The sequence below is a fragment of the Liolophura sinensis genome, chromosome 8, assembly GCF_032854445.1.
Source record: "Liolophura sinensis isolate JHLJ2023 chromosome 8, CUHK_Ljap_v2, whole genome shotgun sequence".
NCBI lineage: Eukaryota > Metazoa > Mollusca > Polyplacophora > Chitonida > Chitonidae > Liolophura > Liolophura sinensis.
The window spans coordinates 43,210,450-43,237,542 of NC_088302.1; the positions used below are offsets into that span (position 1 = coordinate 43,210,450).

Here is a 27,093-nt window from a genome sequence, read left to right on the forward strand (position 1 = left end):
TAAGCTCAGCCAGGCTCTCTTCCCTGCCTCAGTTGCTGGTCTGGAGAAAACAGACGTAACTGTCTATCAGTTACTTCGGGTCAGTTTTATACAGAAGCATGGTACATGAAGCTAATCTAATGAAATATGACTTTTTTTGGTGTGGAGAGAGTCATTATTTATCATATTTGGGATTTTCTGGTTGATACAAATTAGAAATAACTTCAGTTCAAACGCATCTAAAATGGTGATAAAAACATGCCGAAAACCATATGTCTCGTTTGCTGCATCTGCACGTGGACATATTAAGACAAACTGGTTCAGTTCAAATTTGTTTTGCTGTTACAGAAAGGTGCTCCTTTTTGTCCTACACAGTTATTTGGATGGCAGACTACAAATGACCTGGCAGCAGAAGGTGGGCTAAATTTCATTTGGATCTGAGCATTCAAAACTTTACAGAAAATAACTGTTGCATGTACTCTAATTCCTCAACCTTTCCGCATGTGAAAGAGCAACTTTCAGTGCAGTTTATGCGCACAATTTAATTTGATTTTGGAGACAAAATTACATTGAATAATAGAATAATGCCTTAAATAAACACCTTACAAACATGTGAAAGGTTGAAGAATAACTACACCGGTACATGTGCATGTTAACCTGGACTATAGTGTCATTTAAAGAATAATTGAAATTGTTGATACTTGCATATGTTGCATTTACAGTGTTGTGTGCTTAGAATATTTTTTATATGGCTATCGTTGTGTTCTAGATTTACCTAATTTTGCCTAAAAATGTATTAGTAAGCTGTTTGCAGAATACTTTTCATCGTACTCTGTTTGTCTGGCTTTTTGATCTTCTAATCATCATTATTAACTGTCTTTCCACTTTGACAGAAGGCAATCATTGTAGTCTTGTACAGAAGTGGATGCTTCCTTTCACAAATTTCACAAATATTTTGTGCATATCTGTACATCACAAGTAGGGGATGATCATCAGTAACATGTCTGAGGTCAGAGGTTTTTCATGCCCACTCCAGTTTTCTCCGTCCACAATACTGAACTGCCATCATATGAGTCAAAAATTCTTATGCATTGCATGAAACAACAATCAAATAAATAAATGATCTGTCCTATTTTGGTGGTCAGAATGTATGAGGGAGTTGCCCTATTTCTCGCACCCGGACCTCGTGACAAAGTACGCCCCGGTGGTCAGCCTCCGCTTCACCTACTACCTCCGTCAGGGGAGACCATCCTTTGCCTTCCTCTCCTTCCTTGCCCAGGAGCTAGACTCTGGAACGACAACAGTGACAAAGAAAAGGTGCTTTTTTTGTGCTGAATTCATTCTGACAACATATCTACCATATCTACATGTACATGTAGTGTCTGAATTGTATTAGTGTTAGTTCTCTTTAGATATTATGTGAAGGGATGGATAATACATCTTGTGTGTCAGTCTGTGACAGATCAGTTTTGCAGACTTTTTATACCCCCTCAGCGAAACGAGGGTGGGGGTGGGTGTATACTAGAATTACCTTGTCTGTTTGTCTGTCTGTCTGTCTGTCTGTAGACATGAATTTGGAAGAGGGGGGTACTAGGCATCCTGATTTAGTTTGGGCTATTTCATCCAGATTTAACTTTAGAGTGTTCTTGTCATATTTATACAACCTGAGTTTATTAGTGTTGCAAATGTGAGTGTACATTTATGTATCAGAAACTAAGCCTTGCTTTCGTATAGTCCCCTGTTACATACATGTACGTGTTAGTTATTCACCCTGCTATCTGAACGAATGCATTCATATTGACCTCGTTTCCATTATCTTGTGCCTGTCTCTCTTCCCTGATCAGAGTGAATTGGGCATACCGTGTGGCGACCGTTTTAGCTATCAGACACGTGAGCAATGAACAGGTGGTTGCTGGTTGTACGGCCTTTGTAGAGATGTTGGGAGAGGACAGTAGTCACCTGAGGACCCAGGCTCAGGTGACACACACCATTTTACGTCACCGTAACTCTGGTCTATCAGGGAGCACTGAGGACAGGCGGAACTCTGCACGCAAGAACGAGCAGGACACAAGTCAGTGATTTTCATGTGTACATGTAATGTTTATATTGGAATCACCCTGTACGTCCATTTGTCCATGCATCTCACACACTGCAGCGCTGATTTCAGTGATACGTCTTACTTATCATTTGAACTTATGCATGCCTAAGTTTAAGGGCAACCAGGTAATTATTTTTATAATTACACTCATTTAGGACTATGCGTAATGGTGCTTTTCCATGTATTCAGATTTTGTCCATGCAACTGTATCCAAAGTTCTGAATCTATTTCCATGTAACTTACCCATGCATCTCCTCTCAAACACTGGGCCGACTTTTATAAAACTTACCATACTTCTTGCCTATTTGTATCATCTGAAGTTGTGCATGCTAAACTTAAGTTTAATGGCAGTCAGGGAAATATTTTCATAATTAGCCCCGTTTAGGATTATGCATAATAGTGGTTTTCCATGTATTCAGATTTTGTTCATGCAACTGTCCCTAAAGTACTGAACTTCTTGCCTGTAATCCAGACTTGTGCATGATTACAATCGAATAATTATTTTCATAATTGCTCATGTTCAGGCACTTAGTGAAGTAATAGATTTTCATGTACATGGTATTCTTTTATTGCTACATTTCTCCATTTAAACTGGATGTACCAGTAGTGCAATCAGTGCTTACCATGAATGGCCCATGAAACAAGCCAAACTAAAGTAACATGACGTCCTGACATTTCTTAGTGTTCTTTCTTTTATTTTTGGAACTGTTGGGAGATGGAAGGGAGGATATTTTGCTCATCCACATTCTAGTTATTAATATATACATGTATATATATTCATTGTGGCTTTGCTACATTTCATGTTGCCAGCTGACCTGATGTTTCTTGTTTTTGCCAGTTGACCTGAAGTGTCATTATTTATATTAGTTGATCTGAAGGTTCATTTATTTACTATTTCACCTAACATTGCCTGTATTTTCCAGTTCACCTGATGTTTCTTATATTTGTTAGTTGAGCTGATGTTTCACGTTTTTTCCAGTTGACCTGAATTTGCATGTTTTTGTCAGTTTACCTGATGTTTCATGTTTTTGCCAGTTGACCTGATGTTTCATGTTTTCGTCAGTTGACCTGATGTTTCATGTTCTTGTCAGTTGACCTGATGTTTCATATTTTTTTCCAGTTCACCTGATATTTCACTTACTTGTTAGTTGATCTGAAGATTCGTGTATTTGTCATTTGACCCAACGGTGTCTGTATTTGCCAGTTGACCTGATGCTGTCATGTCTGAGAAGGCCAAGGAGTTATGGAGGACAGGTTCTGAGCTGTCTAGAGGAGGCTGTAATGGCATCCATCCTCAGAGAGAAACATGCCAGGTATCGGTAAAGGCCTACTGATTTTTAGGCTTGAAGGTTTCTGAGCTGTTTAGTGGAAGGCAGTGCTTCTAGTAGTGCAGTTCTCCATCCTTAATATAATTAAAGACATAGGTTATAACTAAAGAATGTATAATATAATACAACCTGACTGCTATCATATTACTAAAATGGTCTTAAATACAGAAATCAATCAGAGAGATAAAAAAATACAGTTGTCAATCCATGACAGTGGAGCAACATTTCATATGGACAGATTAGTTTGTCCTTCCCCCAAACCTGTCCTTTAGGTCAGAGCAGTTTTACTGCCATGATTCAATGTGTGGTGATTGAACTTATTATATGTGGCACTCCTGTGGTTTAGCATGACATGCCTAGTCTGTGTTTCCATGGCCCTCATTTTCCCAGACATTTAGACCTTCAGCTACCCAGTAAGACGACTTGCCTTTGGTTGTGTGTTTAATGTCACTTTTGCAGTTTCAGTCACTGTGTTCTGTTGGAGAGATTATATGATATTTGTGACAGCTGCGTTGGGTTTTGCTTGGTTTCTTCAACGCATTAGGCAGTAAAATTGAAGTTCTGAAAATATGTCCTTGTTTCTTGTAGTGTAAGTTTTGAGGCGGCCCTCCAATGGAACCTGGTTCTACTGTTCTGTCACCACAGCCGGCTCCCTTACAGTACCTGCTTCCTGGAGGCCTGTGCCAGGGATGATCAGTGGCTGCCCTTCATCTGGTTCTCACAGATGCACCAGTATCCTAAGGAGCAGGTCAGTGGTTTGTGCTCTTGGTGTAGCTCTCACAGATGCACCAGTATCCTAAGTAGCAGGTCAGTGGTTTGTGTTCTTGGTGTAGCTCTCACAGATGCACCAGTATCCTAAGGAGCAGGTCAGTGGTTTGTGTTCTTGGTTCGGTTGTCACAGATGCACCAGTTCCCTAAGGAGCAGGTCAGTGGTTTGTGTTCTTGGTGTAGCTCTCACAGATGCACCAGTATCCTAAGGAGCAGGTCAGTGGTTTGTGTTCTTGGTTCGGTTGTCACAGATGCACCAGTATCCTAAGGAGCAGGTCAGTGGTTTGTGTTCTTGGTGTAGCTCTCACAGATGCACCAGTTCCCTAAGGAGCAGGTCAGTGGTTTGTGTTTTTGGTGTAGCTCTCACAGATGCACCAGTATCCTAAGGAGCAGGTCAGTGGTTTGTGTTCTTGGTTCGGTTGTCACAGATGCACCAGTTCCCTAAGGAGCAGGTCAGTGGTTTGTGTTTTTGGTGTAGCTCTCACAGATGCACCAGTATCCTAAGGAGCAGGTCAGTGGTTTGTGCTCTTGGTGTAGATCTCACAGATGCACCAGTATCCTAAGGAGCACGTCAGTGGTTTGTGTTCTTGGTGTAGCTCTCACAGATGCACCAGTATCCTAAGGAGCAGGTCAGTGGTTTGTGCTCTTGGTGTAGCTCTCACAGATGCACCAGTATCCTAAGGAGCAGGTCAGTGGTTTGTGTTCTTGGTTCGGTTGTCACAGATGCACCAGTTCCCTAAGGAGCAGGTCAGTGGTTTGTGTTTTTGGTGTTGCTCTCACAGATGCACCAGTATCCTAAGGAGCAGGTCAGTGGTTTGTGCTCTTGGTGTAGCTCTCACAGATGCACCAGTATCCTAAGGAGCACGTCAGTGGTTTGTGTTCTTGGTTCGGTTGTCACAGATGCACCAGTTCCCTAAGGAGCAGGTCAGTGGTTTGTGTTTTTGATGTATTTCCCACAGGTGTAAAAATACCCTAAGGAACAGAGGACACGTTCACAAAATTTGTAAGTCACATTTCTCGTAATTTTTCGTAAGACATTGTCTGGGTTATAGTGCCATAAGACAATGTCATTTATGAGAATAGTTCTGAAAAATTGATTAATGTGGTTTTGTGAAAGTGGCCCCAGGTCAGTTGTTCATGTCTTTAATGTGGTTCTCTTGATGCACTTTCTAGCATAAAATTGCTGTGTATTCACAAGCATGTGAGAACTTGTTTTGTTGAGAACAGTTCTAAAGTTATCACTAGAACTTGAACACATATATACTAGTATTAAATGTATTGGAATTAATGAGTTTACATGTAACTCTTGCATGCTCTTCATGTAACTCTTCATATGTTCAATAAAATAAATCAAATATGTGTTATTCTGCTGGAAGTCAGGTGTAATAGGTTGTTTGTTTGTTGACAGTTACATGGACTTCTACACAAGTTTAAAAGCCGGCCTTTGAGAGAACACCTCCATTATGTGATAGAGAATGCTCAAGCCAAATCCTTGGAACAGAGCAGCAAACCAACCTCATTCGCTCGAGCCCAGGGTGTACAGAGAGATATTCGTTCTTCCCTGTATACAAGAATAGGGCTTGCCAAGATCACAGGAGAGACCAAGGAACACGGTAAATCAACAACTACATGTTTGGCACAACTTTGCCATCTCTCTAGCCCATACAGTGCCGGTAGCAAAAACTCTTTCATGTACAAGTTGGTGTTTGTGTAACGCTGCCTAAATAGAGTTTGAAATAAGCTGCGAACGATCATTCAGGTTACATGGAGGTTATATGATGATAAGTTACATGATGACGTTACATGATCAGAATGATTTCTCATAACTGGCGTGATGCACCGCAACTGGACTCATGGTGTAAAGAAAGCAAGATTGAAACCACAGTGAAAAATTATGATAATGAACTTACTGCTTTTCGAATCTTCTTCCCAGTCAAAGTCTCTTTTTAAAATCCAAAACCATATTGTGTTGAAAACTAGAATGTGGCGTATGAGGCATTGACATGATGCACTTTTATCATTTGATCAGTTGACAGGTTAAGTGTTGGTTTATTTACTGTCACACACTCTTGGCATATGGAAGTTCTGCACTGTGCCACCATGAGCTCTATTAAAATCTTTAAAACAATAATTTAAATAACAGCTATGTTCAGAAATCATTGTAGCTAATTATAATGATGCAGCACTCAGTTTTAAGAAAAGGAAACATATTTTTACATCAACACCATAGACTTGCATAAAATATAAATTTATATTTTGTGGCGTCTTGGTATAAAACTTAAAATGAACTAAATTACACTTACATCACTATAATTTAACATTAATATAAAATAGAAAAAATGAAGAAACCATTATTTTGATTTGAGAAAATAATTTCTAACTTATATAATTACTGGGCGTTATGATGTTATGATGTACTTAGGAGAATGAAGAATAGAGAATAAATGCTATATAACTGCATAATACATACCCCCAGATAATAGAGTTTCAGGCCATTCAGTTACTGTAACCTAGCCTATAATGTAATGGGTTACAGGTGAACCTAATCCTGAAACCTACAAATAGGTTACTGGTGTGAATTCTTATTTCAAGCCCTGCTACAGTACCAACCTTCCAGCAGTTGTCAGTAGCATGCCACTGGCTCAGCTTTAGCTGCTCTAGTATGTTTCTACCCTTCAAAACCAGATGGTATAAAGTCCCTTATAGGGGGGTCTGAGAATATGGCAGACAAAAAATTAAATGTTCCACCTTGCACTAGTTACAGTCAAACCACTGGCAGGATGTGTAATTGGGATACGTCTAGAGAATCTTTATCTGACTTCCACTGTATAACAATAGGTCAGAATGTTTGGTCATTAGCTCATTTTTGCAGAGCTCTCAAATTGAGTTCGTCTTGAGTCAGAGATGACTTTGAATCGTGCAGATATTCTTAATATAAGGAACACGACTGTTTGTTGTAAAGTCTCCATTTCCGTTTTGTTTTACAAAAGCTCCAAAAACAGAATCTAATACATTTCACACCTTTAAATCATATAGGATGGCCTTAATTTTTGTCAAGATCATCACTTTGAAGAGCTTGAGATATCAAGGGCTTTAACCTCTGAAAAACCTCCATAAAGCTTGAGATATCAAGGGCTTTAACCTCTGAAAAACCTCCATAAAGCTTGAGATATCAAGGGCTTTAACCTCTGGAAAACCTCCATAAAGCTTGAGATATCAAGGGCTGTAACCTCTGAAAAACCTCCATAAAGCTTGAGATATCAAGGGCTTTAACCTCTGAAAAACCTCCATAAAGCTTGAGATATCAAGGGCTTTAACCTCTGATGTGGGAGAAGTTTCTGGCACGTCGTTTTTATTATTCAAGATTCCAGTAGCAGTGAAGAAGAGGACGGCCACCTAGCAGCTGATGAAGAAGATGAGATCAGAGTTACAGATGATGAAGGTAATCAGTCAAACTTTATCTCGTCTCTTGCTGTCTTCAGGATAAACCTTCAGTAAACAGAGTATTCCCATGTATGACAACAGTATTCCTTTGGTGATTTTCAGTACTACTCAGGCTAAAAGTCAATTGTTAACCACTCCTATCACGCTCTGGGATACTGAATAACGCTCCACTTGACAGACATGGCATGTGACAGACTCTTTACTGGGCTGTCGGAGATGTGCTGAGGCGTGCAGGATTATCGTTGATTATGGTTATAAAACCATGCTGCAGATATTTAATAGCAAACTGGCCAAATCTTCGCGTAAATTTCACAAACCGACCCGACTTTCTTGTGAATAAAGCATGTTCAATAGCGCACGCTTCTCGCCTGGGACCTCGCCCCAAAGCCGGCAGACAACACTCTCGTGTGGCCGTGCCTCGGCATGATCTTTCATGCTCTTGTCTTACCATTTATTGCATTTGTATAAAGGTGACGTGTAAATAACATCATGTATTCATATTACTGCAAACATCGTGTAAACCTCATGTCAAAAGAACTAAAAAAATAAAGGATAACTCAAAACATGTATGTTGAGATCAGAATTAGGGCATGACCAGGCTGCAGACCTTTCACTGTATGCTACTTCCGGTAAACGGACAGGCGAGCAGCAGCTTCTAGTGTTGTCAACAAGTAATCCAAAATGGCTGGTGTATTTTTTTTAATCTGACTGGTGTGTTTACGTCGTAAACCTATGTTATCGATACACGTATAAGCTATTCACATACATTTTGCCTCAACTTTCATTCAAGTTCACAAATAAAATTTAACAGGCCTATCTGAATTCATCTGGGTGTTGGTTCAAATCCTGTATTGGTTAGCATAAGTTAGCAGAGTGGAATGTAATCCGTGAAGGCATCTTGTATTAGGCCTAGCACAGAGTCAGGAAAGAAAATATTTAAGGATTAGGTACACTGTGCCTAGTAAGCCAAAAGTTTATAGAATAAAGAATAAAGGGTATTGGTGCAAAAAGAATAAAGGGTATTGGTGCAAATGGGAATTCATTAGTTCTTTTTTTTGTGATAAAAACCTTTCGAGTGAATCACTGTTTTTTCTTCATGCGTTTGCTTTGTGGGTGCTTTTCCTACATGGTTTCATACCAGCTACAGATTCTCCACATAGACAAAATTTAAATTGTCTTGCAACATGTTTTATTTTTTACCAGTTCAGTACATGAAATTCATGTTGTAATACTACATTGGTGTTGTTGTTGCACAGCGTGTCAGCATCAAAGTGTTAATTTGGTTTTCTAATTAACAGATAATTTTTCACTGGCAAATGACTCCCACAACAAGGAAAACCCTTTACAGAAGAAATGAAAGATATTTGTCCATCTTCTGACTTGTTCTGGGAGATGAAGAATGAGCTAATCTTAGCAGTCGTAGTGATCCATTGCAATTCTCCCATGGATTCAATCGTAAATCACTACTTAAAAGAAGATTGCCATTTTGTGATCAAAAATACACACATCAGATGTTGTACTTCAATTTCATGTATTGTGTTAATCTTTGAAAACCTTTTAAATCAATCTAACAAAGAACTATGTTGGCTTCCAAAGTCACACCACAGCCTACATGTAAGTATGGCTTATCTCTGTTTCTGTTTTCAGTGTTCTCTGTGAAGGTTGAATCAGCCCCAGATGACGTGTTTGGAGTTGTGTATGCAGCAGTGACCAGCAAATGTCAGTGGAAGTCCTTGCTCTCTCACAGTATTGTGTTGAGGAACCCCCTGTTTGCTGTGTTAGCTGCATCATTCCCAGTAAGTCTTAGAACTCTGATGTGTGCTGTTTTTTACATGAAGATACATCACTCACATTATGTAAGTCTCACATTATATTGTGGTGGGGAACAGGTCAGGGCCTTAAGGAACAGGTCAGGGCTTTAAGGTTGAAATTTCATTTTTATTGGGAAAAGTGGACTGTCCCAGCAATTTATACCTGTTGAAGACATAATTACCTTTTTCAGAATAGCTTTGAACAGATGAAAAGCTTTGACTATAAATATCTGTGTGTCACTTTTGGAAGGTTTATTGGTAACTTGCCATATGTTGATGGTATATCCTGGCCATTCTGGACTCCATAACCCAGAAAACTTACTGCCATCTTTTGACTGCTTTGGTGGCCTAATGGTTAGAGCGTGCACCAGAAGCCGAAAGATCTTGCAGTCAGACAGAGAAAACAGAGAAAGCTGCATTTGTATGTGCACCTAATTGGTCATAGGTTCTTTAATCAACTGAGCCAGAAAGGCACTGTGTGATTTCGTATGCAAACACGAATAAACTAAGTGATAGATTCTGTACACGTGTTGTTCATGGCAGGAGTCCACCAGACTGGCCTGTCTGAGCAGTTGGCTGGTGGCCATGATGGATCCTGTTACATCTGAGGAGTTTCTGGCTCAGCATGATGTCGTGGCAACACGCTGGACACTGATAGAGCTCCGTATCCTTGTGGACATTTTCATCAAGAAGTCGTGGACAACTGCCCTCGCTACAGGATTTGACATTTTCCAGATGGTACACAAATACATGCACCCACATTAATGTTGTTAATGTTTGAAATTATGCGAAATAAAGAAAATGTCATTGAGAGTAACAATGAATTCTTCCATTGCTGTAAACTTCTTGGTTGAGATCTTACTTATTTATTTGTCTTTTTTGTTTTTTTTTTGTTTTTTTTTTTTTCGTCTTTCTTTCAATACTTGCAAAGGCATGTAAGATTTAAATGTACTTAAAGTTACCATGGTAATGTACTGTTTATATAAAAGGTTACTGTGGTTTTATTTTGTTGCACTGGTATCTTGTTGCTGCTGAAATGGTTAACAGAGTGAATGTAATCCATGTTTTTTACTAATACTTAGCATGTTCCTGGGCCTTTTTAGTCATAGCTTTCTCAATGCTGTAAGCACACTGAGAGATGGATGAGGGTGCTTGTTTTTTAAGCAGCCAAGGTCAAACATGCCCTCACATTTTTATGTGTGTTTTTTCTAATTGTAGGATTCCCCTTTGCTGCCATTTCTGATGTTTTATGCTGAGTTTAAGGAAAGGAAACAATACGCAGCGTCCAGAAAAATGCTGGAGAGCTTCAAGGAAGCCATGTTTGCTGTAAGTGACAACTGTGTAAAATGGTCAGCAACCTGTGAGGTTGTCTGTGGGGAAATGGGGAAAGGTGATATGCAGTGTTGCTAGATACGTGATGTTCAGATAAAAGCACAAGTAATGTACATGTAGTGTGTATGATTGGTGTATCTGTAGGATGTGTTTTTGATGAACTTGCAGTTTCGACAAAATGGTGAAAAGAGTGGCCCTGGTCCTGTTCAACCTGATGCCAGCTACATTCTGGGGAACATTGACTGGTTTGAGCAGGTGTCATACAGCGCCATCTGTCTACAACTGACCAGGGGAAGAAACCAGTATGAAACCATGCTGTTTCTGGGTGTACTGGAACAAGTCAACATTGCACCTGTTTTCAGTTTTCCAGGTACAGTTTCAGCTTTATTCGAATCTTATACGTAACAAAATGGATGATTTCATGCATTTGTTTTACTTACATAAGTTTGTGTATAAATGCTCAGTGTCTAAAATTTTTTCACCACTTTGGTGGCCAGCTTGAAGTTGTGTGAACAGGGATCAAATGCGGATCAAGTCATTCCAAACACTTCAAAAATGGTACTTGTTGCTGCCTTGCTTGGCAGTCAGCACTGAGAGGTTAGAGCAAGGGAACAGGACTGGTTGGCGTGGTGTCAGCATAATGTAACTGGGTAGGGTGTCATATCTGGTGTCTTCCGCATAATACTTCAGTGGCAGCATGGACTCTCCCTCCCACCTCGATGTCATACAACTGAAGCATTCATTCATTCTATAATTTTTCTTCTGTAAAAACACATGTACAACTGATTGTTTTATATGGACATAAGCCTAAACTGGGTATTTTGCCCATTTGATCTCAGATGCTTTAGTAGGACAGTTTTGAGGTCAATTCCTGTACACATATTGATAAATGAAATCAAAATGATATCAAAATACCATTTGTTCTGTGAGGAATCTGCCTGTGTAAACTGTCTGTGTTGTGTTTGTTCTGTATCTTTATGCAGTACCTGATTACAGCCAGCTACATAAGCTGTATCAGATAGCTGTTGACACTGGACTAGAACTGGCCTGCATTGACCTGCTGGAGTCGGCGAGTTCTGAGTACCAGACGGCCTGCAAGACAGCTGTTGTTCGACTGAAGGAGCGGTCACTGTATGATGAAGCTCGCAAGTTTGCTACCATAGCCGGCCTAGATCACCAGCATGTTACTGTCGCTCAGGTAACATCTTGCTTTCATTACTAAATTTGTTTCTGTGCAATAGAATCTACTATACTAAATTATTTTTTCCCTTTTGTAATGCCCTGCTCTGAGAAACCAGACATTGTCAGTTCAGTTTATAATAATGTATTTTTTCACAGTATCACACAATGTATTATTTTGTCATGAGAGTTTTGTTCTGCATCCAAAGTTTGATATAAAAGTACATTTGTATAACATGTATGAAGGAGGGCTGAATTAACTTTTGGTTTTTCCCAGAAATCAAGTAAACATTGACAAGTAACATCTTGGGTTTTGCTATTGCTGATTTAGTTGTTGCCTTAAGCCAGAAAATTTATCAGGCACTCATAGTTTCCTCTGGGTTCTAAACGGCTTCCCCTGGCTATGTTAACTTTACACTGGGTTCTGCACACTTTTCCTTTGAACTATACACACTTCCTCAGATGGGTTATGCACCTTTTCCTCTGGGCTGTTCGCTTTCCTCTGAGTTCTACACACTTTTTTCCTGCATACTTCCGTCTTCCGCACCTTTTGCACTGGGCTGCAGACTTTCCTCTGGGGCCGGCTGACTTTCCTCTGGGGCCGGCTGACTTTCCTCTGGGCCCTGCACACATTTTTCTTGGTCTGGCTACTTTCCTCCATTTATTACACATACCTCTGGGGGTTCTGCTCACTAGCCTTCATTTACCTAAACACTGTCATGTAAGTCAGATATTCCTGAGTACGGCATAAAACACCATTCACATTTTTGTACATTTTATGTTTCATGTACTCTAATTGCATGTGTTCTGTAACGGTTGTTGACATGCACACATATACGCATTAGTCCAGGCAAATCCCTCCTCATACCGTGTGTTGCCTTACTTATGATGTTACAGGTGACAGAAGAGTTGTCTGAGATGAGGTCAGGGTCTCTCTGGAGATCTGCAGCAGCACGGCGCAAACTCTGGCAAAACTGCCTGGACAAGTTCAGACAACATCAAGTCCAGGGGAGTGTGATAGCGGACTTCTTCCAGGTGTAGCATCCAAATACATTTCATGGGTTTTTAAAGATTAGAATTGATTTATCATCTATTGATAGATCTTTCGTTGTCCTTTCCCCTCGTACTTCTCTTAATACAGTGATAACTAAATATATTTTTACGTAACACTTTGAGGAGTTACATTTGTAATTTTGTTTGGGTGTTTAAATTTTGACCTGAACTCAGAAAAATTATAGAAATCTGAATTTTTCAGAGCATGCTGCAGTCATTTAAGAAAAAAAAACAAGCCATACTATCATACTAACATACCCAGTTGCCTGTTTTACCCACTCCCTGTAGACACAGATCAATGAGTGTGGACTGGAGAAGAGAGAGGAGGCTTACCTGTATCAGCTGTCACATGACAGCCTGTGGGAGGGGCTAGAAGATGGAACGGAGAGACAGAGAGAAGACATCTACATCCGTCTGTGGAGGTGTAAGCTAGAGGCCAAACTACAGCAGATACAGGTGATCCCCTAGGACTGGATTTGACAACTTGCTTTTTTATTCAGCAGCTGTGTAATTATCACATATACTATATACATGTACATGTATTAAATGTAAGCACTGTTTGATATGTAAACATTCACTGTGAGAAGCGCATAAAGACTTAAAATGATACTTTTAATGCAATCACTGAAACTTGTCCGATAAGAAATTAATGAAATTGTTTTCACAAAAAGCTATGAAAGGGCTTGTGAGGTGGATGAATCAGTCAAAATCAATCAAAACACGTCCCTTGAGAAATGCTAAACTTCATATCAAATCAAGAGAGATATATGTGTAAGAAAAGTAAATTACAATAACCTGATATAAACTAACAGGAATAAAGAGAGCAAGTGTAAAACAATATAAAGGAGTTTGGAAATATTTTGTGATGTGTTCATATGCTATAGTTGAGCTGCTTTCTGATAATGTATATGTACTGTATGAAGTAAACAAACTACAGTGCTGAGTAAGTGAGTTTTTGTGATGGAAGTATTTTGTGATGTGTTCATATGCTGTAGTTCAGCTGCTTTCTGATCATGTATATGTACTGTATGAAGTAAACAAGCCACAGTGCTGAGTAAGTGAGTTTTTGTGATGGGATCAGCTGGATCTCTTCGTTTGATATTTGAAAGATTAAGAATGCACAAAATAAACATGCATTCGTTGTTTATAACTGATTATGTGAATTTATTCATATTATTCTGTAGGAATTTTTATTCCTATGGAAGTATATTTGACTTATATCATGGCCGTCAGTTCTGTAGTTGGAAGGAAACCCAAGAGGAAAGCTCTAGGCCTTTCAAGGTATATTGAGATTATCACACTTCTACATTTGTGATCATGTAAAGTGGCACTTATTCGTTCTCTTCAGGGCCTCTCCCCCAAGCTAGGACAACCTGAAGAAGTGTTTGACTTTGTGGACTCCAAACCAGGCACTCCCAACACCCCAACAAGTCCACAATGGGGAAGGCATTTGCTGCAGTATGGGGTGATGCCACAACCAGGAGAGCTCAGTCAGGAACAAAGGGAGGTCACTCTAACAGACATGGTGAGCATACTAAACCTACATATCCACAACATCGAAGAGCACTTTCTTAATAAGTTAGGATTAGGGTTAGCGTTAGCTACCATACACCATGCACACACATGGGATGGTATAACTAAAAGTATTTTTATTTTTGCTTTCCACATTATGACCTAATCCTTTCTGCTCTATTTAATTATTGAAGTGTCAGGTATTGACCTGCTTGTAGACCCTTAATTCCAGTTATAAGGCAGATCATGTGGTACTGAAAGAATTAAGAAAAACTCAATCTGTATGACCCATTCAGTTTACAAATCATAGAAACATTGGATTCTAGACTTATTCATTTATCACTTACATTGCACGATGTGAGGTTATCTGTGGTGAGTTTGTCATAAATGGTTGGTCACATGAAGTAACTTAACTTCTAACAGGAGAAGCAGGGGCTGGATGAGCTACTGAAGGAACTCCTGGGTGCTGGACAGATCCAGGAAGCATTTAAGCTGGCGTCCGTGTTCCAGCATTACAACAGAAACCTAGCCATTATACTGGTAACAAAGAGCTACATTGTATTTGTTGCGTGATATAGATCCAAGGCTTAAGTGCATGTGTAAGGTTGCATTTTTTGCAGCTTTGATGACAGAAATACTTGTCGAATTGATATCTTGAATTGTGCATGAGCTAAGCCCTTTGAGTTTTGATTTTAGTATAATATTCACTGTAAGATAATCAATTAACTGACTTTTTTTGGCCTTATTTTTCCCTTTTTTCTTATGAATGATTTGTCTGTGCCACTTAAAGGCTTGTGAGTCTTTTCTTCCCAAACTGTTGAAAATAATCTAGTTTTGCACAAAAAGCACCCAAAACTGATTGTACTTGATGTCAGCCAGGGTGAGGTACATTTCAGTCTTTTTGGGTGAAGTTTCAGATCGTTTCACAACAAGATAGTCGTTTGCCTGCTTGGCCTGTATTAAACCAGCAGTTTCAGTAGATTGACCGTTTGCCATTTTTGTTTCAGTCGTGTATGAGACTGGCGAAGGGGGAGGTAACTGTGGCTGAGCTGGACTCTGATATAAGGACATTGGTCTTCCAGACAAGTCCTCCGACAGGCCGCATCCGCCGTCAGAGCCTGAACAGTATGGCTGGACAGATGACCCACTCCCAAAGCTGTAAGCACTCTTGGTTTGCTGTTGTTGATGCTTGTGTTGAAAGTGATTAATTGGGTGAATTCAAATATAAGGTGTATTCTATGTATGTTGTTAATGACACTGTGATACTTCATGCTGGGTTTCATACACTCTCTAAACTGAAAGGTTTGTGGTAAGTTTTTGTGGTGTTAAACGTGGTTAAATGTGATAAACATGCAAAACTGATTGCAGCTAATTTTGAAAGTGTTTTGTATTTTACTTGATTTGATGCAGTAAACATGCAGGAATATTTTGCACATACCACAGTAGTCAGTTTTGTGGGTGCATGAAGCCAGGGTAAATCACCAACCTCTGGCCAGTAATTGATGAACTTTTCTACAGATGTCCATGCCTCACTATCCTCTAATCTGTACCATGGTTTTTATGTTCCCTTCCCAGTGTCAAGTTTACCTGGTTTCCTGGCCTCTGCTGTGGAGGCGACTGACCCTGATAGGGAGGAGACTGTGAATACCCTGGAGAAGTTGTTAAATCATTGTGAGGATGGCTACTTCTGTTGTCTGAGGGTGTTCACAGCCTACAGGATTAGCATGGTGAGCAAATAGGGGTACGGCGGTTGAGCATCAGAGGGAGTGTGGTTTCTTGAGTTGTCTGAGGGTGTTCATAACCTACAGGATAAGTATATTGTGTAAGTAGGTGTGGAAATAGGGAAGTCAGAGCATGACATGGAAGATGGCCACTCCTGTTGTTTAAGGGTGTTCACAGCCTACGGGAAAAGTATGGTGAGCAAGTAGGTGTGGATATAGGGGAGGTGAGAGCGTGACATGGAGGATGGCTACATGTACTGTGTTGTTTAAGGGTGTTCACAGTCTACAGGACAAGTATGGTGAGCAAGTAGATGTGGATATAGGGGAGGTGAGAGCGTGATATGGAGGATGGCTAAGTGTACTGCTTTGTTTGAGGGTGTTCACAGCCTACAGGACAAGTATGGTGAGCAAGTAGATGTGGATATAGGAGAGGTGAGAGCGTGATATGGAAGATGGCTAAGTGTACTATGCTGCCTGAGGGTGTTCACAGCCTGCAGGAAAAGTATGGTGAGTAAGTTGTACATGTAGATGCTAGTGTGGATAATGAAGATGCCGTGGCCAGCAATGACTTTACGTTTCTACATGTAGATATGAAAATACTTGTGGACAAACAGCTGAGCGTGTGTACATTTGACATGTTGTGGGTGCTGAGAGTGGATTATGAAGATGTCATGGCCAGTGATGCCTTTGCTGTTTTACCTGTAGATATAAAGTTACTTGAGGACAACAGCAGAGCGTGTGTACATTTGACATGTTGTGGTGCTGGGTATGGGGTATGAAGATGTCATGGTCAGTGATGACTTTGCTGTTTTACCTGTAGATATAAAGTTACTTGAGAACAAACAGCAGAGCATGTGTACATTTGACATGTTGTAGTGCTGGGTATGGAGTATGAAGATGTCATGGCCAGTGATGACTTTGCTGTTTTACCTGTAGATATAAAGTTACTTGTGAACAATCAGATGAGCGTGTGTACATTTGACATGTTGTGGTGCTGGGTATGGAGTATGAAGATGTCATGGCCAGTGATGACTTTGCTGTTTTACCTGTAGATATAAAGTTACTTGAGAACAAACAGCAGAGCATGTGTACATTTGACATGTTGTAGTGCTGGGTATGGGGTATGAAGATGTCATGGTCAGTGATGACTTTGCTGTTTTACCTGTAGATATAAAGTTACTTGTGAACAATCAGATGAGCGTGTGTACATTTGACATGTTGTAGGTGCTGGGTATGGATTATGAAGACGTCATGGCCAGTGATGACTTTACCATTCTGGAGATGTTACTGGTTCAGACTAACCCACATAGGTTTATTCTGGCTAAGGATTACCTGAAAACAGGAGATCTGAGTGATGCAGCGGTAAGGGGGGATCACTCATCCCACATTTTTTATCAATGACATTGAAGATTATCCTTCCATCTCTAGCTCAGTGTGGACTTTCTGATGATCACCTTTTTGTATTTGACTGTTAAAAGCAGAATAGGGCATCATCAACTTGACTTTGTCAATGGCTCTTTATTCAGTGACACAATGGATAAATTAATGGATAAATATACGTGGATAAATGGAAGATCATTCCAGAATATTTCATTGTTAAAATACAGAGAAGCTCAAAGGCAAAAATTTTCAGTGATACCGCTTGCTTCCTTTAGTCGTTATGGGAGAGTGTAGCAATTATTGGTCTTAAGGCATTTTAGGCTTTGTACAATGTGATGGTCTGGTTACAGATATAATTGTTTTGTGGGACTTGTATTCACTTGCCATTTTTCTTTTTCATTTTTGATGTTTTACGTTCTCACATTGAACGTGTTTAGTCCTAACCACTTGTTGATTTGTTTGTATTGACTCGTGTATTTTCAGGTGGCTGGGTTTCTCTCTGATGCTATTGTTCATTCTCTGAAAATCTTCAACAGTTCAGGTATTTATGGCTAAATAATGAATTCTTCTCATTTCAGATTAATGTACTTATGTACACTTCAAGGGGCAAAGGATAAGCTGAACATGTTTGTGGTGTCTGTATACAAGCAGAAGCTATGACATGTTTACTTTCATTACAGAATTACATTTAATTCATAGCTGGTGTGTGTGTTATCATATTATTGATCACACAGGATTGATCACACAGAAGCCTGTATTCAGTGTTTCCTTTACTACAGGTGATGCCAGTAGCACCAGCAGTTCAGACTTGATCTTCCACCCTGCAGAGGGAGCGACAGAGTTCTCTAACCTTGTACGTCTGTGTCATGACCCCTCCATGCTGGGTGACCGGTTACTGGACGCTGTGGCCGCTCTGGCGGGGAATGAGGCTGACCCTTCACAGGCTGGTGAGTGTCTCTTCATGTGATAAAAATTTGATCATTATGAATTGACAAAATATGTCTTTATATGGAGCTTATTTTGGATCTGTCTGCACCCCTGTCATGTTTTTGTTTCCGTACAAAAGAGGTGGCCTCCGTGGTTGGCATGCCAGCACGGTGTAATGGCCCAGGATCCTATCACCAATGCGGTCACTGTGAGTTCAAGTCCAGCTCATGCTGGCTTCCTCTCCGGCCGTATATGGAAAGGGCTGTCAGCAAAAGACGGTTGTGGGTTTTCCTAGCCTGGTTTTGTCCCACCATAATGCCCACCCCTGTCCTGTAAGTGAAATATTCTTGAGTGAGTCCAGCGTAAAACACCTATCAAATAAATAAACAGGTAAATATCAGCTGTCTACAATTTTCAATCATCCGCCGGATGTATGGGAACCAGGCTTCAAGGCTTGACTTGAACCTTTTGCTAATTAGATGATCTAACCTACTCGGCCATTTTCACTATGTTATATACATGTGTAAAAGTGTATATTAAGTTGACTGTGCTTGTGTTTTCAGTGTTATCCATCCAGACAGAGCTGCTCATCAGGGCCCATGACTGCCACAGTTTAGCCTGTAACATGGAAGGTATTTCTAACATCCTGAGGGCAGCCAGGGTGCTGACAGAGTGCTTGGCCAGAGCTGAGGAGTTCCCACTTATGGTAAAAAGCCTGTTGTTAACACTTGATTTATGTCTTACTACAGTTGCTGTTCACGGCTGTCACAGGGATATTTCTCTGGTATGATGGTATTTATTTTTATGTGTGGTCCTGAAGACTGCTCTGGTTTCCTTCTATCATAAAGGTGACCACGTTCGAACATGTGAAATGTTCCTCAGTGAGACAGGAAACCCCTGTGAAATAAATAGATGTATTCTTGAATATTATATAAGACACCAATCAAATGTATTCTAACTGATTGGCATAATGCTATAGTAAATGCCCAGTGGTGTGTCCAGGGCTTACAAGAAAAAGTAATTAATTAACACTTAAATAATGCTATTGTTGGGAGATTTACAAATGATTTACCTTAAATGGCCTGAAAATTGGCCCACAAAAGTGCATTTTAGAATCGAATATATGTCCCAAAATATTATTTTTGGTGCTGAAACTTACAATTTTCTTGTAGAATATCATCCCATATTCCAAGCAAACCTCAAAACACCTTACTCAATCAATAGACTTCTCAGAATCAGGAAATATGGGCAAGTCAGTCAGAAATTTATGGTCATTTAGAGTATATCTGCCCATGTCTAAACATTTTGTTCTGGATACTTGTAGACCTATACTTACATTTGACATCTGCATTTAGAGTTCTGTAGGTATGTATATAATATGTTATGCTTGTTACAGATTCGCCTACTGACTGGGGTAGGAAGATACAGTGAAATGTCCTACATCTTTGATGCCTTGAAACAAAATCATCAGTTTGAATTGCTGCTGAGGAAAGGCATGGAAAAGGTTGGATTCAGCTTTCCAGCATTCGTAGATAACTCAAGTCTCATAATATTTTCATCAACACAAAGAATTCCTAACAGAACTCGTATTTGGTTTAGCGCATGCTATCTGGATTGACATCTTTTTAAAGTAACAAACTAAATTTTATGAATTATGAAGAAATATTATACCTACAAAGGTGAATCATTGGTGGCATTTTTGACAGAAGCTTTGCCTACACAAAATTAGTCATGTAAATTTGATGGAAATGACATGTGTCCTGAGTTGTGAAGTAAATATATATGTCATATGTGTCATTCTGCTTGTTTGGTTTTGAAACCCATTAAATGATGTGAATCATAGACTGTGAAAAAAGTTCATTCTACATGTTGAATGTATGGTGTTTATCAGTCCGATGAGTCTGTTTGATTAATTGAAGTTTAGTACTGCACAAAGGGCAGTTAGCCTTTTAGTATTTGTTTTCTATAGCTTACATGTACGTTTTCTTTCTGTTATTCGTCAGGAGGACAGGTTAAAAGTGGCCATGTTGGATTACCTAAAGAGGTTTCACTCCACTGACAGTGACTCCTTCACAATGGTGGCCCTGAACTTTACCATGTACAGAGAAATAGCTCAGATGCTAGAGGAGTGCGCCTATCGCCAGTTAGCCAAGCTCAAGACTCAACCCTTAGGTAAGACTGCTGAGTGTATATGACATCGGTGTTAGGGCCCAAGCTGGATTGACTGTCATTGTCCTTTTAATATATGAATGATGCATTACCAGATTGCCCACAAATCGGCATCGCCATCATATTTACATCGAAAAAAATGTATTAGACATGCATCACATCATAATATGGAACTTTATTATGCAAATATACCAAAAGATGGTCCCAAATACCCACCGTACAAAAAATATTTTCAAATTTTGTTTCTCTTAAAAATATATAATACCATATTTGCAAATAATTTTTCACACCTTTTCATTTGAAATTTGCATCATTTTTATGTTTTCTTCTCCTTTAATACTTTTGGCTGGAAATATTCCACATTCAAACTGTGTTAGTCAGATAAATCTACCCATTCTGCTGGTTTAAAAAGATGGTGTTTTCAAAGTATCATCCACAGTAAAACCATATTGGCAAGTCAGTATTGTGATCATGTATGCCTGTTCATGTATGTTAAACAGAAAACTCCTCAGACACTAAGACAAGTCTGGAGAAGGTCGTTCAGTATTTGTCCGATGCTGCGGACAGTTACATTAAGGTGAGTCAGACATTGAGGATTTTACGAATGAACGAATGATTATGGCTTAATGCAACATGGGCAGTATTTCAGCCCTGTCGTGGCGACATTTTGACATTATATTCTGAATTTGTAATTGTTATAAGACAGTAGATGAAACGTGTGCACGTGCACTAAGGTGATCCAGTTATTCAGTTATTCAGGGACCGGCCCGGATAGCACAGTTGGTAGAGCGTCTGCTTCGGGACCGGTAGATCCAGGATCAATCCTTGATCGAGTCACACCTAAGACTTTAAAAGAGGAAGTTGTAACTTCCTAGCTTGGCGTTCAGCATAAAGGGGATAGTGCAACGACTGGTTGACCGTATCAGTATAATGGCTCGGGCGGGTCTGCTTACTTGCCTTCGGTAAGTTGTCTCAGTGAAGCAGCACTAAATAAAAGAGCGGTGGAAATCCGTCCTGCAACAAGGAGGCACATTACACGTACATGCACCCTAATGATTCCTTCGTCGTCATATGACTGAAAAATTGTTGAGTACGACGTTAAACCCCAAGCACTCACTCACTCAGTTATTCAGGTACATGCAGAGTGGAGCTGTGGCATTCAGCCTACGTAGTTGTGAGTGCAAATTACGATGTGCTACATAGATAAATCTCTGTACATGTACAAGTACATGTCTCAGACTGATTCTGTAAGGTACAGGATATAGCGCTGTTATAGGTGATCAGAACAAAGTATGTTTGTGGTTATATAACTTTCAACAGTTTCAGGTTATTTTGTGTAATGAAAAACAATAACTAATCCTTGGAAAGCCTGGGTTTATTTACACAAATGTTCAGATTTCAAGGCCTCCTTTGTCTAAATTTCTTTAAAAGGCTCAACTCTTTTACATTTAATATGTGGTGATTTTTCGACTTACAATCATTGAATCTAAAGTTTACTGTTAGTGCCATTGTGTCACGAAGTCTGTCATTGGCCCACCACAGGATAACTGTATGCGTCACGCCCAGAGCTGTGTGAAGCAGGCCCGCCTGGTAGCTCTACAGAGTCACCTACTGTCCTCTGGGGTGCACCTGATCAACCTATCCCCCACGGAGGCGTCCATGTTTATACGACACCACGCACGCTTCACAGAGGTAAGCCAATGTGGACAAACATTAAATATATAAATTAGCTCAAGGAATGGTTAACTTTCCTCATTCTTACCTGTTAATGGGTAAGAACAGTAGTAACATTTTAATTAGTGGTATTCGACTCCTAAGCTAATCTTGCAAGAGGCACAGAATTTTTGGTGACAGTGATAAACGATTTGAGGGAAGCGGGCTGTGGACTAGCTGTTACAGGTGCTTTTCTTTTAATCAGTAGGACACAAGGGATGTGGGTTCAAATTTGGCCATGGTCATGCAATTTTCAGAATCTCCTGCTCTGACTGCTGGAGGTGTGGCTTTGTAGAAAAATAAGCAGTTGACAAATTGACAAGACAAAGACAAAGCCCAGTAAGACATTCATTGAAGATTATGCGTCTTCCGCCAGTATGCTGTGTGTATCAGTACCTCACATGTGGGAAAGTGTTCAGTAACTTGCCATAGGCCTGTGGTTTACCCTAGGCTTTCCTGTTTCCTCCACCTATATAACAGACTGCAGTCAGATGGGAAACATCCTTGAGTATTACATTAAGCAACAATCAAATAAAGAAGAGATCTGGAAAAGCCTCTGTATTTCATGGGTTGAAAGAAGTGTTCTGCCAGTTGCCAGTTATGAACTGATATTAGAGGATAAGGGACCTCTCACCAATGCAGTCACTGGAAGTTCAAGTCCAGCTTATCTTGGCGTTTTTTGTCTCCGGCCATGCAAGATCTGCCAGCAACCTGCAGATGGTCATAGGTTTCCCTTGGGCTCGTGCAAGTGAAATATTCTTGAGTCCGACAAATAAATAAATAAATAAATAAATATCAGAGGATAAACCATTGGTCTTCTTGTGCATGTGCCTGTAAGATAACTGATGCAATTTTAATGTTGAAAAGGATTGGTTGATTAGCATCAGAACAAGTAATAAGGAAAATGTGCAGCTGTCAGGCATATTCAAGGTCAAGCCTCAGGCCTTCTTGAAATCTGTTAATACCTCAACCTCAAGCCTCAGGCCTTCTTGAAATCCATTAATACCTCAACCTCAAGCCTCAGGCCTTCTTGAAATCCGTTAATACCTCAACCTCAAGCCTCAGGCCTTCTTGAAATCCGTTAATACCTCAACCTCAAGCCTCAGGCCTTCTTGAAATCCGTTAATACCTCGACCTCAAGCCTCAGGCCTTCTTGAAATCCGTTAATACCTCGACCTCAAGCCTCAGGCCTTCTTGAAATCCGTTAATACCTCGATCTCAAGCCTCAGGCCTTCTTGAAATCCGTTAATACCTCGATCTCAAGCCTCAGACCTTCTTGAAATCCGTTAATACCTCAACCTCAAGCCTCAGGCCTTCTTGAAATCTGTTAATACCTCAACCTCAAGCCTCAGGCCTTCTTGAAATCCGTTAATACCTCAACCTCAAGCCTCAGGCCTTCTTGAAATCCGTTAATACCTCAACCTCAAGCCTCAGGCCTTCTTGAAATCCGTTAATACCTCGACCTCAAGCCTCAGGCCTTCTTGAAATCCGTTAATACCTCGATCTCAAGCCTCAGACCTTCTTGAAATCCGTTAATACCTCAACCTCAAGCCTCAGGCCTTCTTGAAATCTGTTAATACCTCAACCTCAAGCCTCAGGCCTTCTTGAAATCCGTTAATACCTCAACCTCACCAAATTCTGTGGCTGTCACAAGATTCCTGTCAAACACTGTTCATGATATTAATACATTTATTTTGTATGCATTACAGATTTATGTCTTGTTCTCAACAGTAGTATAATAATTGTGAATACAAATCATAGTGGGTTCCATCCCACCATGATGCTGGCTGCCCTCGTATTATATTATGGTAATACAATAAGTGAAATATTCTCGAGAACGGCATAATAAATAGATATAATAAATCACAGTGTACTCATTATTTCAATCTTTAGGCGAAGTAAAAAGGCAGAGGTCAACATGTTTTATATAAACCTTTTGATATAGAGCTTTGAAACTGTGTCATTGTTTGTTACTAGGCATATATTGTGAGCGATGCTTATAACAGAAGGACAGACTGGGCAGCTGCTCTCTGTACAAATTTCCTCATCAACGGAGACATGAAGTATTTCACCGAGTTCAAAAACTACGTCAAACTAACGCCATCACTGATTTCAGAGACTGTTGAAAGGTACAGAAAACTTCCGAGGATTTTTTGAACTGAGGGAAGAGATAATTAAAGAAACTTTCCTATTTTATGTATCTATTAAAGCAAAGCATTCGATTTGGAAATTCCACTGTTGTACAAAGATTTCATGAAATTCATTTCTACAGATTTATGAAACCTTTCTATTTGTGTAATTTTCACTGTCAGTTAAGAACAGCTCTCAAGCAAAGTAAGTGATATAAAACACTCATGTTAAGTGATCATAATAGAAATAGTTCACTATATGGGTAACTTTATAAGTTTACATGTACCAGTAGTTAACTAGAAAATTATTGTTGTGTTTCCTTCAGGTATGAGCAGCTAGCTAACAAACCTAGTCACTCCCTGCAACAGGTGCAGAAGTTACTGAGCTGCTGTAGAGATGTGAAGGTCAAATATCAGCTGGCAAAAGACCTGGGGATGAAGGAAATTGTCACAAAGATGGAGAATGGGGAGTGTGGCGCATACCTGTTAGACATCTTCCTGTGACAGTGTGATGTACCATCTGATTTGTAAAGACCTGGTCATGAAGGAAATAGTGACACAGACAGAGAATGGGGAGTGTGGCGCATATCTGTTAGACATCTTCCTGTGACAGTGTGACGTACCATCTGATTTATAAAGACCTGGTCATGAAGGAAATTGTCACACAGATGGAGAATGGGGAGTGTGGCGCATATCTGTTAGACATCTTCCTGTGACAGTGTGACGTACCATCTGATTTATAAAGACCTGGTCATGAAGGAAATTGTCACACAGATGGAGAATGGGGAGTGTGGTGCAAATCTGTTACACATCTTTCTGTGATAGTGTGACTCACCATCTGCTTTATAAAGACATGGGAGTGAAGGAGAGGGTGTCACAGATGGAAAATAGGGAGTGTTGGGCATCTTTCTGTGATGGGGTGCTGAATACCTGGGACTGAAGGAGAGGCAGCACATGTGAAACGTGCATGTAGATGCTGTGAAGAGGTAGAATGATTGTAGCCTCAGAAATATCAGAAAAAGATCTCCTTTTTGGAAACCGTAAATTGAAAACTTTTTACATTGGCTTACTATTGACAATTCTGCTTAACTGTGATAGCCAGCCACACACATATATATATAAATATCTTCATGGAAACTGTATATATGTATGAATGTTAGACAGTGTCCTAAATGGTAGTACACGTGACGTGCATTTATATGAATGAATGATTATGTGCAATTGTATACAGTATGTATACGTGTGTATATATACTCAAGTGTAAATAGTGCTGTATTGTGTATATGTATATATCACAGTGCATCCTCTGCAGGACGATATTGCAGGACTTGCACAGGTTATGTAAATGTAGCACAGAAATAAAGTGATGATAATTCAGTACTGAAAATAAGTACATAAGCAGCGTTTATTGCATTATACTGCTATTGGTCTGTTTGTTTGCTGGATTGGAGGTTTAACATTATTTCCAAAGTGATTTCAGTCACATCCCCACAGAGTTGCATTTCTGATATACCAGCATGTATTAAGCTGTCTCACTGGAACACTATGCTGTAGACACCTAGTAAGTCACAGCATACTTACACTGGTTCACCCATGCTTCATTATGAATGCTTTTATACTGTTAAGTATCAGGCAAGGAGAACAGAAAGCATGGGAAATATCTGTATGTGTACTGAAATTTTTATTCAATTTCACACATATCAGGCTAAGGATGGAGATTTGCACAGGCATTTGAAAAATGCTGTATATGAAAAAGGCTAAGAATAAGCATGGAGTAATTACTTGTATTTAACACTTTGTTATAGCACATAAATAACGAATAAAACAAATCAAATGGGCTAGCCTGCTAAAGATAGGAGAAGATCAATACAGTAATAAAAAATATGTAAATAAAATATACAGAAATATCACAGAAAATTGCTGATGAACTGAAGTCTTATGTCACTACCTGGTTTGACAGCGAGTCAGAGTTCAAGTTTAACATACTATATACACGGGATGTCCTGTCAGGAACAGAAGACATAATTATATAAGCATTTCATGTAACCTGTAAAAAGTAATACCCTCTACCTTGCCAGCTATTATTATTATTATTAATTACCACTTGATATTAAAATCACTGGTTAATTTAATTCTTGTAGAGGGCCCCACCGTTTTGTGATTTGCAAGATTTCAGTTCCCTTTGTATAGGGCTGGTGAATTCCATATCAGAGACACTAATACGTATCTTTTATGCTGGATTTACTCACACTGGTTAGTACATGGATTTTGATTTTTTTTTTTTTTTTGATTGGTGTTTTACGCCGTACTCAAGAATATTTCACTTATACGACGGCGGCCAGCATTATGGTGGGTGGAAACCGGGCACAGCCCGGGGGAAAGCCACAACCATCCGCAGGTTGCTGGCAGACCTTCCCACTTACAGCCGGAGAGGAAGCCAGCATGAGCTGGACTTGAACTCACAGCGACCGCATTGGTGAGAGGCTCCTTGGTCATTACGCTGCGCTAGCACGCTAACCGACTGAGCCACGGAGGACCCTACATGGATTT

The 27,093-nt window shown here is 39.8% G+C and overlaps 1 protein-coding gene across 1 annotated transcript; it reads left to right on the plus strand.

Annotated features, from left to right (window-relative positions):
* Positions 1–21: 21 nt before the first annotated feature.
* Positions 22–26,789, plus strand: LOC135472624 (spatacsin-like). The gene is made up of 29 exons (XM_064752221.1): positions 22–79; positions 328–394; positions 1,125–1,296; positions 1,824–2,050; positions 3,282–3,390; positions 3,994–4,153; positions 5,582–5,786; positions 7,538–7,615; positions 9,265–9,413; positions 9,972–10,166; positions 10,647–10,754; positions 10,929–11,130; positions 11,744–11,958; positions 12,837–12,974; positions 13,281–13,448; positions 14,341–14,517; positions 14,928–15,044; positions 15,512–15,662; positions 16,080–16,231; positions 17,450–17,587; positions 18,089–18,146; positions 18,385–18,552; positions 19,096–19,238; positions 19,929–20,036; positions 20,536–20,704; positions 21,202–21,278; positions 22,244–22,393; positions 24,392–24,543; positions 24,870–26,789. Exons 3-29 carry the CDS (start codon positions 1,130–1,132, stop codon positions 25,045–25,047), a joined length of 4,059 nt encoding a protein of 1,352 aa, XP_064608291.1. The 5' UTR covers positions 22–79; positions 328–394; positions 1,125–1,129; the 3' UTR covers positions 25,048–26,789.
* Positions 26,790–27,093: the final 304 nt, after the last annotated feature.